Here is a 15,000-nt window from a genome sequence, read left to right as displayed (position 1 = left end):
AGAGAGAGAGAGAGAGAGAGAGAGAGAGAGAGAGAGAGAGAGAGAGAGAGAGAGAGAGAGAGAGAGAGAGAGAGAGAGAGAGAGAGATGAGTGAGTCTGGGTTATATTCATTCGACAAATCTAGTTTTATTAGCCTTGGATTCATTATTTAATTTTATTTTCTCCAAATATTCTCATATTGCTTTGAAGCATAGTGTGTAAATCCAGTGACTTCTCCAGAAGGCTGTGGCTTGTCTGTCAAATCAATCCTCCCATCAAAAGGCAGTCAGACTAACGGCTTTATAGCGGGATATTTTATGTGACCGTTAAATAATCATTATTTACGAATGTTTTAATTCTCACTGTCGATTCGTTGAATACTCCTCACGTGTCCTAATGTGTTTTAAACAAGGCCTAACAGGCCCTCTATATGTCTTTGTGAGAGGGGAGGGAGGGTCTAGATAAGAGGAGTAGCCCTCTCACCGGTTCAAAGTACACCACCTTTAAACATTAAAGGACTGGCCAGGTGTGTTTACACCCTCTGATCCGGCGCTGGAGACTGACGCAGAGGATGAATTGCACCTTTTGACCAAACTATTATAAATGCAGCATTCATATTTAATGTTATCATGCATTCAGGTTTTAATGCAGAAATGCACAAGTGATACACGATGGCATGCCAAGATTGTATATTTCATATTTCCCTGAAATTTGTATTTGTTCATTTTATGTAATTGTTTGTGTGACAGACTTTCTTTGAAAAGTGATGAGAGAAAAAAAAATATTAACCTCCTCTCTCACTCGGGACAGGAATCGACAGGGACCTCACGATACAATAATCCAACGAGTTCGAAATGCCAATACGATGTTTAGGCCCTATTATGACTCTTAAAAGAAAGAAGACTCACACATGTTTTTCGATGTCCGCCATGGCATATATAACAGATTTATGTAAATTGCCTACAGGTGAATTCACTGTAGCGCCATCTATTATTGGACGGTATCATTAATAAGCCTAGTTCGTTTTTTCGAGTCAATCAGACGATAATAATCCCGTTACTCGCATGAATCCCTCGTCCCAAACATCTTCTCATCCTTCCCTGCAGGCCCACAGAGCGATCCAGAGAAGATGTGGACGTCATCCTGGCTCGGCTGCAGAACCTCAAGGCCTTTGAGAGGTTCCACCCAAGTGTGCTGCAGCAGATATGTATGCGGGGCTTCTACGAATACCTGGAGAGAGGCATCACGTGTAGGTGTTCACTTGTAGAGCTGAGCTGTTATGTATGTGCTGGTTTTGAGTGGGTGACATTATCTCCATCTAACTATTTCTGTCTTTTTATAAAAAAGAAAAATACATTGTAACAAAACAAGAGTTAAATAAAAATGAAACGTTAAATGTGAGTAAATCATAAAAACCGAAATCATCAAAGCCTCGTTAGGTTGACATATACATGATGTTTTTATGTGTTTATGGGTTATTTCCCCAGTGTATCGCCAGGGAGACATCGGTACCAGTTGGTACGCTGTGTTGTCAGGCTCGCTGGATGTTAAGGTGTCCGAAACAGCGAATCACCAGGTAGGACCTAATTTCCCCCGAGGTTTGGGAATCGATAGGGCGACTGCGACTCTTCCCCCCGCGGATCAATAAATATGATCGATCTTTTAGCCATCCTGTACACTTTTGCCAAGAAAATGCCGATACTGTGCCGTCAGATTCTCCAGTAGACCCTTATAATCCCCTGGATATGAGATTTAAAATGAGCTGTAAGATAACGGTGAGCTTTGTGGAGTGTTTATCCCGTCCACACAGTTAGCATTCCCATACCGCATCAATATGTTGCCAGAGCGGCATGTGGCTCAGGAGGTAGAGCGGGTTGGCTGGTCACCGGAAAGGTCGCTGGTTCGATCCCCGGCTCCCCGGAGAGGTGTCCCTGAGCAAGAAAAACACCTCACCCTTACTGCTCCCGACACGCTGGCTTTCGCCTTGCATGCTTCCCACCGCCGTCGGTGTGTGAATGTGTGCATGGGTGGGTGAATGTTAGGCAAAATTGTAAAGCGCTTTGAGCGGCCAATGGTTAGCGAAGCGCTTTATAAATGCAGTCCATTTATCAGCATGTCCTTCTTGGGGGTCCCTGGGTCCTGTAAGATGGAGGGAGGGGCCCTCACCTGGTTCTGGCCCTCACCGGGTTGTGGCCCTCACCGGGTTGTGGCCCCTCACCTGGTTCTGGCCCTCACCTGGTTTTCGGGCCCTCACCTGGTTCCGGCCCTCACCTGGTTCCGGGCCCTCACCTGGTTCCGGGCCCTCACCTGGTTCCGGCCCTCACCTGTTTGTGGCCCTCACCTGGTTCCGGGCCCTCACCTGGTTCCGGCCCTCACCTGGTTCCGGGCCCTCACCTGTTTGTGGCCCTCACCTGGTTCCGGGCCCTCACCTGGTTCCGGGCCCTCACCTGGTTCCGGCCCTCACCTGTTTGTGGCCCTCACCTGGTTCCGGGCCCTCACCTGGTTCCGGCCCTCACCTGGTTCTCTGTCCTAGGATGCGGTCACCATCTGTACGCTGGGGGCCGGGACGGCGTTCGGGGAGTCGGTCCTGGACGACCGGCCGCGCCCCGCCACCATCGTCACCCGGGAGACCAGCGAGCTGCTGCGCCTCGGACAGACGGACTTCAGGTGTCTGTGGGGGGTGAGTGACAGGCTGTTCCATTATGAGGGGTGAGTCACAGGCTGATCCTTTATGAGGGGTGAGTGACAGGCTGTTCCTTTGTGAGGGGTGTGTGACAGGCTGTTCCTTTATGAGGGGTGAGTCACAGGCTGTTCCTTCATGAGGGGTGAGTGACAGGCTGTTCCTTTATGAGGGGTGAGTGACGGGCTGTTCCTTTATGAGGGGTGAATGACAGGCTGTTCCTTTGTTGGGGGTGAGTGACAGGCTGATCCTTTATGAGGGGTGAGTGACAGGCTGTTCCTTTATGAGGGGTGAGTGACGGGCTGTTCCTTTATGAGGGGTGAATGACAGGCTGTTCCTTTGTTGGGGGTGAGTGACAGACTGATCCTTTGTTTGGGGTGAGTGACAGGCTGTTCCTTTGTTGGGGGTGATTGACAGGCTGTTCCTTTGTTGGGGGTGAGTGACAGGCTGTTCCTTTATGAGGGGTGAGTCACAGGCTGTTCCTTTTATGAGGGGTGAGTCACAGGCTGTTCCTTTATGAGGGGTGAGTGACAGGCTGTTCCTTTATGAGGGGTGAGTGACAGGCTGTTTCTTTGTTGGGGCTGAGTGACAGGCTGATCCTTTATGAGGGGTGATTGACAGGCTGTTCCTTTGTTGGGAGTGAGTGACAGGCTGTTCCTTTATGGGGGGTGAGTGACAGGCTGTTCCTTTATGAGGGGTGAGTGACAGGCTGTTCCTTTATGAGGGGTGAGTGACAGGCTGTTCCTTTATGAGGGGTGAGTGACAGGCTGTTCCTTTTTGACGGGTGAGTGACAGGCTGTTCCTTTGTTGGGGTGAGTGACAGGCTGTTCCTTTATGAAGGGTGAGTGACAGGCTGATCCTTTATGAGGGGTGAGTGACAGGCTGTTCCTTTATGAGGGGTGAGTGACAGGCTGTTCCTTTATGAGGGCTGAGTCACAGGCTGTTCCTTTGTTGGGGTGAGTGACAGGCTGTTCCTTTATGAGGGGTGAATGACAGGCTGTTCCTTTGTTGGGAGTGAGTGACAACAGGCTGTTCCTCTGTAGGGGGGGGGGGGGGGGGGGGGGGGCTGAGTGACAGGCTGATCACTTTTGGCTTCAGGCCAGAACAGACACGCCCATGAGGCGATGCTCACACTGATGCTGCGCTAAAACTACTTTGGCTACAGCTTAAAAACAAATTGGAGCAAATTTGGCTGGGGCTGTAACCATGGCGATAAGAGATCCCCCTTCTTAGAACTCTCAGACCAAAGCACATTTTCTTTGAATACTATAGCGTTCATATTTGAGCTGAAACATGGGTTTAGGCTCTGAACGTTTCCTATATGATTAGCTTTTTCTTTACCAAAATGTTTTTTGCATGCAAATAGCCTAGTTCACAATGTATACATTATTAAACGCATTGTGGATAATTATACATTCACGGTAATAGAATTATGGACAATTGGCAGAGGAAATACAGATATTTATATAACTTAGAGTGTCTTAGCAACCTGAGAGCAATGCGTAAATTGTACAGTGTGTAATACTGTGTCCTGTTGGTCTTTATTATTCATACCCGTGTGGTTTCAGCTATGCTGAGAGTGCTGTTTGTCTCACTGTGGTCAGTCCACGCTTTAAACCTTATTGTATTATTGATTATGGGTTTTAAATGTAACTAAGAAGCCGGGCTGTGCGGAAGGGGCCTTGTTTTATTTAAAGTCTGAACTCTTTCGTTAACTTTTTATTTTCTGCATGACATTTCGCTGGCTCCTGCCAGCATGAGCCGACATGCTCCACTAGATGGTGCTGCAGTGTCACAAAATACATATTTTTATTGACGGAACTCTTGATAACGTTAATGATGATAATAATAATTTAAGGCGTATACAAGTACATTTGAACAACATTTTGATTAGAAATTCCAAATTCAACTGTTTTTTTTTACAACCAATTTGAAGATGGAAATACAGAGGTACCATCTCTAAGCTAATCTGATTGTGGGCTTGTCATTTTTTTAAACTCAAAATGTAAAACTGGTAATAAATTTGGTGCTTACCTGAGCCGTGTACATATGAAAACATTAACACTACTACAGTGTTTACGATTAACGGATGCAGATCAGCATCAACCAACGTCCGGGCCACAAACCCATGACTTGAGCTGTAGGTCACACTGTTAAAGAGCTACTCTCGCTGTTGTACTGCTGCAGCCTTTGAGCAGGGCCGTCCTCCTATATCATTCAGGAGGTCTGGTTCCGGTGAGCCCCAGGGTGTGAGACTCTGGCCTGTGTCTGTGTCTCAATACCGGCCCGGTCTTTATATCAGATCTGGGCTCAGGATAACTCTGACATTACGTTTCTCTTACGGCTACTTTGGGTTCTGTTTCTTGTTGTATTTACTCTATTTTATTATATGAATATATATTTTTAATTATATTTTATTTGATATATATTTTTGCGAACAGTAGTCCAATCTATGCTACTCATATTTAGTTATATTAACCATATAGATATTTCTATTTCTATATTTTCTTTCTTAGAACATTTATTCACTTGAATCTGGCGGTAAATTCCTTCCAAGCGTTGTGAATGCAGCAGAATAACGATCACAGGTCTCTCTCTCTCCTCTTTCTTCGTCAGTTAGTGTTTCTATTGGACAGCTGTCCTTCATTAATGAATAGGCTACAAGTCAGGGCGTCCAAGGCAAAACGGCTGGCGTCCATCTCCTCTTTGCTGTCCGTGAGCTGCGTTAACTCCTTCGGACGTATCGTCTATAATTCACACCGCGACATTGACTTTGTTGTTTACGCGACTATGAGGAAGGCCTCGACCAATGATACTCTGAGGACCGGGTCCGTCCGTCAACCAATCAGCGCGTCCGGCTCGGCTGTTGTTATACTCGGCTCATAAAACTCAATGTATCCCGCCTGCGGTCTGTATTGAAACAGACTGATTTACACGCTTTCCTGTGACATTGTGGCCGCAATGATGACGGCACCGGCTGGATGTTGAAGGCGTTGGTTGTTATGTGAAGAGATTTATGTGTCATCACACTTCTTACCAGCTGTGTTAATGATTCATGATTTAAATATTTAAAACACTGAAAATATGCAGAATATGTATTGACTGTTTGGAGGACCGGTCGTAACGTGGGGGTCATAGTCAAGGTTTGGAGTCTGGTTTTAAAATCTGGGTTAAGAGTCTAGGTTTAGAGTCTGGGTTTAGAGTCTGGGTTTAGAGTTTGGGTTTAGAGTCTGGGTTTAGAGTCTAGGTTTAGAGTTTGGGTTTAGATTCTGGGTTAAGAGTCTAGGTTTAGACTTGTGGTTCAGAGCTGAGGCTGAGCTTTGGACACAGTCTGAACGTGGGGTACACAGTCCTACATCTCCTACACCTCCATTTCCTGGCCAGGAGGAAAGCAGAGTCCTCCTACCATGGAGGAAGACTGTCTGGGACCACCGGGCCTGGACAACCCAGAAGGCATTGGATCTCTTTGTAACGATTACAAGAGAATTATTCACTTCACACTCATTTTTCCCACCACACATTTTAATCTCCAGCTCAAAGACTTCAGAACGGTTTCATGGGTTATGCACACAAACACACTTTCATACGTGGAACATCTTTTATGGTATTCTTCCGCTGTCTTTTATGGGTTTTAAGACAGAGATAACAGGCATAACTTTATCATTCATTGTGTTCTTAGGGATTGCATGCGCAACACTACCGCGGAGACACAATGTGTGGGAGGCCATTAAAACATCTCTATACTCCAAAGTCATAAAAACATCTCTCTATAGATACAGAGACATTTTAATGACTCTCTATACATACATATTTTATGTTTTATTCCCAACCTATCAGACTCTTACATTTCCTATCTGTCCATGACTGCTCACAAATGACTCTGGCCCGTGAATGCTTGCATAACCAGTCTACGCACACACAGACACGCACAAGCACACGCACACGCACACGCATGCACACACACACGCACACACAGCCTCAGATCTCCTCATCATATCTTTGTTTCCTGTGTCTGACCACGGCTAAGATGGAGACTCCCGGGGAGGAGAGCTGTTACAATCACACACACATGCACGCACACACACACACACACACACACACACACACACACACACACACACACACACACACACACACACACACACACACACACACACACACACACACACACACACACACACACACACACACACACACACACACAGGCAGATACACACAGCACATATACACACTTACACACTGACTTTTCAGTTTGAGAACTAGTGGTTTGTTTGGCATAAGATATTGTATCTGATATAACTCTGCGCCATATATATTAATAATGTATTTTCGTAATTCTCTATTCTAAACAAACTTACAACTAAATCAAAAACATAGGACTTATATTAATTAAGACAGCCGTCACAACATTCAGTTGTTTAACGCTTTTATTTTATGTTGGGTTCCCCGTTTACATTTTGGTCTACCTTGTTCTTGTTTTAGGGAATAAACCCCCCACACTCGTGTCTCTCATCGCGGATTGGTCTCCCCTGACAACTCCAAAACACAAACAAACGCCTCCCTAAAAGGTCACGTCAGAACAGTGACTATAAGTGTGAGGGAACATTACACCTTTACTGCAGCAGGTTGTTCAGAGGCAGGGTGCAGGCGGAGGGGGAGTGGGAGGAGGAGGAGAGGAGGAGGAGGAGTGGGAGGAGGAGTGGGAGGAGGAGGAGGAGGAGGAGAGGAGGAGGAGGAGGAGGAGTGGGAGGAGGAGGAGGAGGAGGAGGAGGAGGAGGAGGAGGAGGAGGAGGAGGAGGAGGTGAATCAGGAGGGGTGATGTGAGGGGAGAGGAGGAGATGCAGGAGGAGGAGGAGGAGGAGGAGTGGGAGGAGGTGCATGAGGAGGAGGAGTGGGAGGAGGAGGAGGAGGTGTGGTATGAGGAGGAGGAGGAGGTGTATGTGGAGGTGTATGAGGAGGAGGTGTAGGTGGAGGAGGATGGGGAGGAGGTGAATGAGGAGGAGGATGGGGAGGAGGTGTAGGAGGACGAGGGGGTCCTGCAGGCTCCCTGATGGGCAGTCAGTAGAGAGAGCTGATGAACAGGAAGTGGCAGAGACTCAGTGTGTGGCCTCTGGGGTCTGAGCGTGTGTGTGTGTGTGTGTGTGTGTGTGTGTGTGTGTGTGTGTGTGTGTGTGTGTGTGTGTGTGTGTGTGTGTGTGTGTGTGTGTGTGTGTGCATGTATGTGTGTGTAACTAGGGAGGGGGGGTCCTTCATAGTTCCGAGCTATAGGCAAAAGCGAGCCAGATTCCTTCCCAGTGCACAGCGGATATACACACACACACACACACACACACACACACACACACACACACACACACACACACACACACACACACACACACACACACACACACACACACACACACACACACACACACATACATGCACACGCGTGGATGCACACATAAACAGACACATGCATGGGAAGTGTAGCAAGATTTGCATCAACAGTGCTGCTGTTTATTTCCTTATCTATTCCTCAGAGGTCTGGAATGTAACCAGAAGAGGAAAGGAAAATAAAAACTGGTCAATGAACAAATTGCCGTAACAGTTTATTAATACCTGTACGCACAGCGTTTAGCATTTAGGAGCTCCATAATGCCATGAACTAATGCCAGTGAGTGTGCTGAACATTGTTTCATCGTTAGGTCCCCTGTAGTCAAGTGGACTGCGCTGTGATTCAATCAATGATGTCGTAATTACATCACTTAGAAAAAGAGTTCAATGTGATCTATTACATTATCCGTGAAGTACAAGATAGATGGCTTCCATGGGAACACGCCAACATATTCCTTGAGTACAGAACACAAACGCAGTGCGTGTACATTAGCCACCATGTTGTCTCAAGATATCTTATATCTTCCACGGCGTTACTCAGAATATCTCCATACACAAGACATCCATTTCATCTCATGGGCGACACTGGGTGATACACAGACAGTTGTAATACGAAGCGGCGAATGAGTGAAAGATGCATTTTTAATTTCAATTTTAAGTGATGTCAATTTTTACAGTTGCAGACCATTCTAAAACAATTCTGCAAAGGAAGTCTTTGTCAAACGACTGTCATTTCATTTTTATTTTTTTGCACGTTTACAAAAAGATCCATGCCTCGAAACAGAGTGAGTGGTCATATTTAAAGCACATGCATTTCCCTCTCCAGAGCACAAGCTGTGGTTTCTATGTGCCATTAGTTCCCTTTGCGTTCTGGTAATCAGGGCGTTTGTTGGGTTCCCCAGCAGCTGGGCTGTGTGCTGTTGAGTGGCGGAGGACGACGGATTCAGATCCACATTGATCCACACCTGCTCCCCCCCCCGATCCCTGGCCCAGTGCCGTGTTTTCCACTGAACCTCGTGGCCTTTCAACATGGCGTCCCACCGAGCGCAGAATCCACTCGATGGATTAGTTGTGCCAAGTCGTACGGATCCTTACTTGAGTTCTGAATTACAAAAAATGCGTCTGTAATGCGTCGTTCCTAAATTTGTATATGGATGAAAAGAAAAATGATTGCTGAGATTTAAAAGCATCCTAATACGGATTCATATGAGGTAAAAAGTATGAGAGAATGTATCGCAGAGAAAATAATTCTGCCAAAGAATGGGACCATGCCAATGTGTTATGGTGATGTCACCGTCAAAGTGGATTTCCCTCACATGAACAAGAGCTAGGCTACTGTTTCCCTGCGTGTCAACGGAGACGGCTAACTCAAAGCAAACGCTAACCCAGTGAACTCCCCTTCGGGATGCACGATGTTGAGTTTTGAATCAACCAACGTCTGAATCGGTGTAAGACAGGCAGATATCTCCGCATATCCCTTTAAGGACCCAACGAGTTTAGAACGCAGCTGTCCTGTGAGTCGGTGATCGCTAACAAGGTCAGAGATAAAAGGGCCTTGTCAGAGGGGAGAGGCTTAATGTGAACGGAGGCTGGAGCCCTGGACCTCACATACCTAACGCCACATCATATATGTAACGCCACGTCAAATGCAACAGCACATACAGATGTCACGCCAACTCACATACAGGTGTAATGCGACATCACATTCAGATGTAACATGAGGTTACATGCAGATGTAATGCCACATCATGTATGTAATGCAACATCACTTACAGGGTTAGTAAGTGATGTTATCACATACAACAGCACATACAAATGTAACGCCACTCCACATGCTACAGCACATACATCTGTAACGTTACATCACATACAGATGTAACTGCACATCACATGCAACAGCACATACTGTACACATGTAACGTCACATCACATACAGATCACATACGCCAGGTCACATACGTTACCACATACAGGGGCGTTGGACTAAGAGGAAATGGAAACGGATGAGTAAAAGTGGTGCCAAAGTCTGGTAGATACTGTTCAGATATAGATAGTGTGAGAGAAGAGAGAAAATGAGCGCAAGAGAGTTAGGGAGAGCGGGACAGAGAGTAAGAAGGGAGAAATAGAGAGAGAGAGAGAGAGAGAGACAAAGAGAGTTAGAGAGTGTGGAGGAAGAGAGGGAGAGCCAGAGAGAGAGGGACAGAGAGTGAAGAGAGAGAGAGAGAGAGCAAGAGAGGGAGAGAGTGTAAAGAGAGAGATAAAGAGAGAGCAATAGAGAGGGAGGGCCAGAGAGAGAGAGAGAGAGAGAGAGGGAGAGAGGGCGGTGGGAGGTGGGAGGGAGTAATCGCCTAGCAACCATGGCTGGGAGGAAGTGAGCCGGGGACTGGCCCTCTGCCGGGCCCCGTGTGTCAGTCTGCTCTCTCTGGCCTGACAGCAGCAAGGAGGCAGGGGCCACAGCGCAGCCCGCCGCACCGTAGACCCCCAGGCGCCACAGCGCAGCCCGCCGCACCGTAGACCCCCAGTCGGACCTAGTGGTCGGGACCGCATGCTAGACTCCCAGGAGGACCTAGGGGTCGGGAACGCACGTCGAACCCCCAGCTGGACCTAGTCGGGACGTCGGGACCGCGCGCTAGACCCCGGGTGGACCGAGAGGTCAGGACTTCATTTTGGACCCCAGGTGGTCTGGACCGAACGCTAGACTCACACAACAAGGACCCGGCGGTCAGGACCGAACGCTAGACTCCCCAGGTGTTCCGAGGGGTCAGGACTGTACGGCAGACCCCCAGGTTTGGGGGGGTCGCCAGCCCCTGGGCAGAGGAGGTGTGGGGAACCAGACCGGTTGGAGGTACACCTGGACGAGGGGCCTCGGCTCACAGCAGCGCCCGGTAAGACAGGCATGGTCAAACTTGTCAACATTGCAATGTTTCTTCTTTTTCTTCTCACAGCAGGGATGGAATGCCGACCAGATTACAAAATAGTTTCAGCTTTGAATTTGTGGAAACAAGTGAAGAATAACGTATAACATACCATAACATGTAGCCTGAAATTTAAAAAAAACGCTTCTTAAAACCGTGCGTGTATCCGTCTCGGACCACCGGACGCGTCCCGTAAAACACGGCAATCGTGTGAGTCTGTCGGAGAGCGCGGAGAACATGCACGCGTTGCGTAATCCGGGTGAATAATTCAATGCACACAAGTGTGCACCCATGCAGAGCAACGCTCCGAGGGAGGGGGGGGGGGGGGGGGGGGGGGGGACCAGGGCACACGCGACCAGGTCTGGACGTGTGTGTGTGTGTGTGTGTGTGTGTGTGTGTGTGTGTGTGTGTGTGTGTGTGTGTGTGTGTGTGTGTGTGTGTGTGTGTGTGTGTGTGCGCGTGTGTGTGTGGTCCGGGACCCTGAGGTAGTAGTAGGTCCAGGGGGCTGGGGTGGAGAGGTTAGGGCAGGGTCTGGACTCCAGGGGGGGGGGGGGTATCGCAGCATGTTTGGTGCATGTCCAGAAGATTCAGCGCCGGGTTGTAGTTTGTTTCATTATTTATGGTTAGTGAGTTATAGTTGGTTTAGTGTAAATATAGCATGGAGTTGTTCTGTTGTGCATGCTAACTGTCAGCCGGTTCGGTCCGCTGTGTTAACCACAGCCAGGGGAAGCAGGGGCACAGTCATGGTTAAAGTCCGTTTTTTACATGGATGATGAATGCTTTCCTGTTAAAAAAGGTGTGTCTGTCTTATCTTTAATTAGGATGGCTTCCCTCGTTGAATGCTCATGTGTCCATATATTTCTGTGTACTTGATTTAAAAAATAACATTACTTAAATTGCTAATGTATTACTTAAACTTAAATATATGTTTCGACTTTTCCTGTTTAATATGCTGTTCATCCATAGTTATGCCTTGATGTAATGCAAGGAAATACTTGATCTACAAAGTAACTTTTATGGATCTGAATTACAAATGTATTTGGAAAGAATGTTGAGGATTCGCGTTAAAGTATGTTTTAAAATAGTTTGCATCCCATTCCTAGCTCCATCATGATTTGATTTACCATCGATTTGAACAAGGTCTTTAAACAGTATTTACGCACGTTGGCTGCAGCAGTTCCTTGAAAGTTCTGACGGTTTCTTGGACTGATGCATAGTGTCGCGGTGCTTTACAATCCCATTAAAACCGTGTCATGCCTTGCCCCCTGTGTGGAGAGCAGGCTGTGATCATCATAGATCTATTATTACAATTATAATTCCATAAACTACCATTGAGCACATAATACGCTGCTGTAGTCAGGCCAAATTCCTTCTTGGCACTCTGTCTCTGACGGCTAAATGATAAAAAGGAACAGCATTTAAACGGTTTATGTTTTATTGTAGTTGTTGTGTTTTATGTAGAAGGTCAGGGTCCTGGTGGAATACTAATGTTATGTAACTGTCTACCAAAAGTCTTAATGTTTATGTTGCCGTCGGCGTAGCCGTGACGTAACGCATTGTCCAAATGAAGTCCATTCTTGTTGCCGGGAGGCAGGAAGGAAGGGGGATAAACTCATATTAAGATACATCATCTTTATGGATTCCTGAAGGAGATGAACTACATCCCGCTCCGCATCGGAAACAATACAATACAAATGTACTATTTTATCAGGCTGATGGACATTACTTTTACTTTGATTTATAGTCCTTCTGAATTATTGGTACTAAGGGGAAATTAAGATATGTTACACATAGTGATGCCTGCAATGCAAGACAAAATAAAAAACAAAGTCAGTCAAATGTTAAACTTGCTTCCCATTTTCATTGGTGGGAAGCTTCCCGCTCTATTCTTGCGAAGCGACGCCACCTAACTCTAACATGCTTCGCCAGTCGTTTTTCTGTTGCCGTGAGCGATTGTTTTCCGTTGCATTCCCTCGTCCCAAGCAGGAGTCACAGCGAGTGCAGCGCGGGCTGCGACGTCATCGCTGGCAAAATAAACACTGAGTGGTTTTACGCACCCTACAATACTCTTAATCCCCCACTAATCCAATCTTGAAAAAACATCCCCACCCTGGCTGCTGCCGCCTCCACCCACTCCAGCCAGCATGCAACTCCTCCCTCTCCTGCTCCCAGTGGACCCAGTACTGTCCCCCACCGCCAGCTCAAAGTGGTTCTCTGGCCACGCGAGGTGTCGCTCCATTAGCTTCCCCTTCTGTCCCGCTAACGTCATCGGGTGCTTCTTAAGTCCGCTGAAAGAAGCGGTCGCGTCGGAGCCGAAAGGTTCTTGGTTCGAAGCCCGGTGCCCGCAGGCTTCCTCTAGGGGGTCCTTGAGCAAAATGCTCCCTAACCTTACCCCCTCCCCCCCCCCGACACACACACACACCTGCTCGTTATTGAGATGTGTGAGAATTACGTATTTCACTGTATTTCTCTTTGGATAAAAGTGTCTGCTAAATGATGTTAATAGAATTTTGCGTCTAGGCTGATGAAGGCCATTGGGAATCTGGAATGGTGATGTTTATCGCTGCACGGTTCGGATATTCCCAAGTCGATTTCACAGCTCTTCATGAAGATTAGTGAGAAAGCATTTTTTCTTTTTAATGAGGTCATTATGGGATTTTTAAATGGCTTCTGTCGGAGGGGAGAGAGGGGAGAGAGGGGAGGAGAGGGGATTCTGATGTTCTTAATGCGGTTAAGCGACCTCGGAGGTTAGAATTTAATTCAAGCACGACCTCTGAGAGCACTTTGTCATAATGTATCAGATGACTCCCGATTCCTGCCTTTCAGCGGGTCTCTGGCGACCTTGTTGAGGGCTCTGCTGCCAAGCGGACCACAGTAAGCTATTCTATCAGAGCTCGTTCAGAGAGCTCACACTGTACTCTTTACCTCTACATGTAACCCGCAGACTGGTTGACCCCAGCTTCCTTACATCCATCGAATGCATTCGATAACACAGACGTTACTGTTACACTGTAGTCATATCACTTCAAGTTCTTATATTGTTATACTTTAATAGGGTGAAGTTAGACAGCTGCATGGAATATACAAAGCCTAGAGCTACTTAATTATACTATTGTTTGCTGAAAAAACTGCATTTGACCCGTCTCTGATATGATCGCTTCTGGGCTGTCACAAAGAGAAAGACGTGACATTTATACGAACAAATGGGCAGAGGGAAATGCGTATTACATAACGCGCAGGGCCCAGTGGCTGTGAGGGTTCCTTACAGCCCCTGTTATGCCCTGATTAATCTGCCCGTGACTGCAGCCCTGGCAGCCCGACGACTACGTGCACGCTCTTACTCTGAAGCACACAGACCGTGCAAAACATGGCTCGTATACTGCATGTGCGCGCACACACACACACACACACACACTCACACTCACACTCACACTCACACTCACACACGCACACGGGTCATTCGTTTGTCATCGTAACTTTCACTTCCACGCCGATGATGTCGCCCGACGTAGTATTTTTGTCTTACGAGACGAAAGACAGTGCAGGACGGAAGAAATGTGATCATTGTTTTTGACGGTGATGTTGACTGTGGTGTTTCCTGTCTTCACAGAATTATCACCAGTACATGGCCGGCCTGCTGCCCCCGCCTTACGGTGTCATGGAAAACAGCCGCAGTAACGACCGTAAGTCTGCTGCGGATTCAGAACCGACCAACGCACTTCATTCGTTTTATGTACATTAACATTTACATTTGGGGCATTCGGCAAACGCTTCTTTCCAAAGCGACTTACAGTCGCAAAAGTACATTTGTCAGAAGGAGGAGAAATAATATATCGCTGTCGGTACAGTAAGGATGTTCATAGGTCCAAGTGCCAAGCACTTATAATGTTAGGTTAACCCATTCTCTGTATGCAACAAAGATAGCTAGGATAAGACACTACACGATGCTAAGTACCACTATTAAGTGCAAGGACGCACAACATACAATACGTGTGTACATTTAGTGCCAGTGTCCTAATGTGTCCTTCGATTGCCCTGTTTTGTAGAAAA

General features: G+C 47.1%; 1 protein-coding gene across 1 annotated transcript in view; it reads left to right on the top strand.

Annotated features, from left to right (window-relative positions):
- Nucleotides 1–15,000, top strand: part of rapgef4b (Rap guanine nucleotide exchange factor 4b) — a 25,816-nt gene that overhangs the window by 850 nt on the left and 9,966 nt on the right. Inside the window, exons 2-5 of the mRNA XM_030344240.1 lie at nt 1,086–1,228; nt 1,467–1,555; nt 2,513–2,659; nt 14,561–14,633. Of these exons, the coding sequence (XP_030200100.1) occupies nt 1,086–1,228; nt 1,467–1,555; nt 2,513–2,659; nt 14,561–14,633 (452 nt within the window). The remainder of the gene's footprint in view (nt 1–1,085; nt 1,229–1,466; nt 1,556–2,512; nt 2,660–14,560; nt 14,634–15,000) is intronic.

This window comes from Gadus morhua, chromosome 20, assembly GCF_902167405.1.
Source record: "Gadus morhua chromosome 20, gadMor3.0, whole genome shotgun sequence".
Classification (NCBI taxonomy): domain Eukaryota; kingdom Metazoa; phylum Chordata; class Actinopteri; order Gadiformes; family Gadidae; genus Gadus; species Gadus morhua.
Note: the sequence above shows the minus strand (reverse complement) of the source record. Positions and strands in the feature narration are given on the sequence as shown.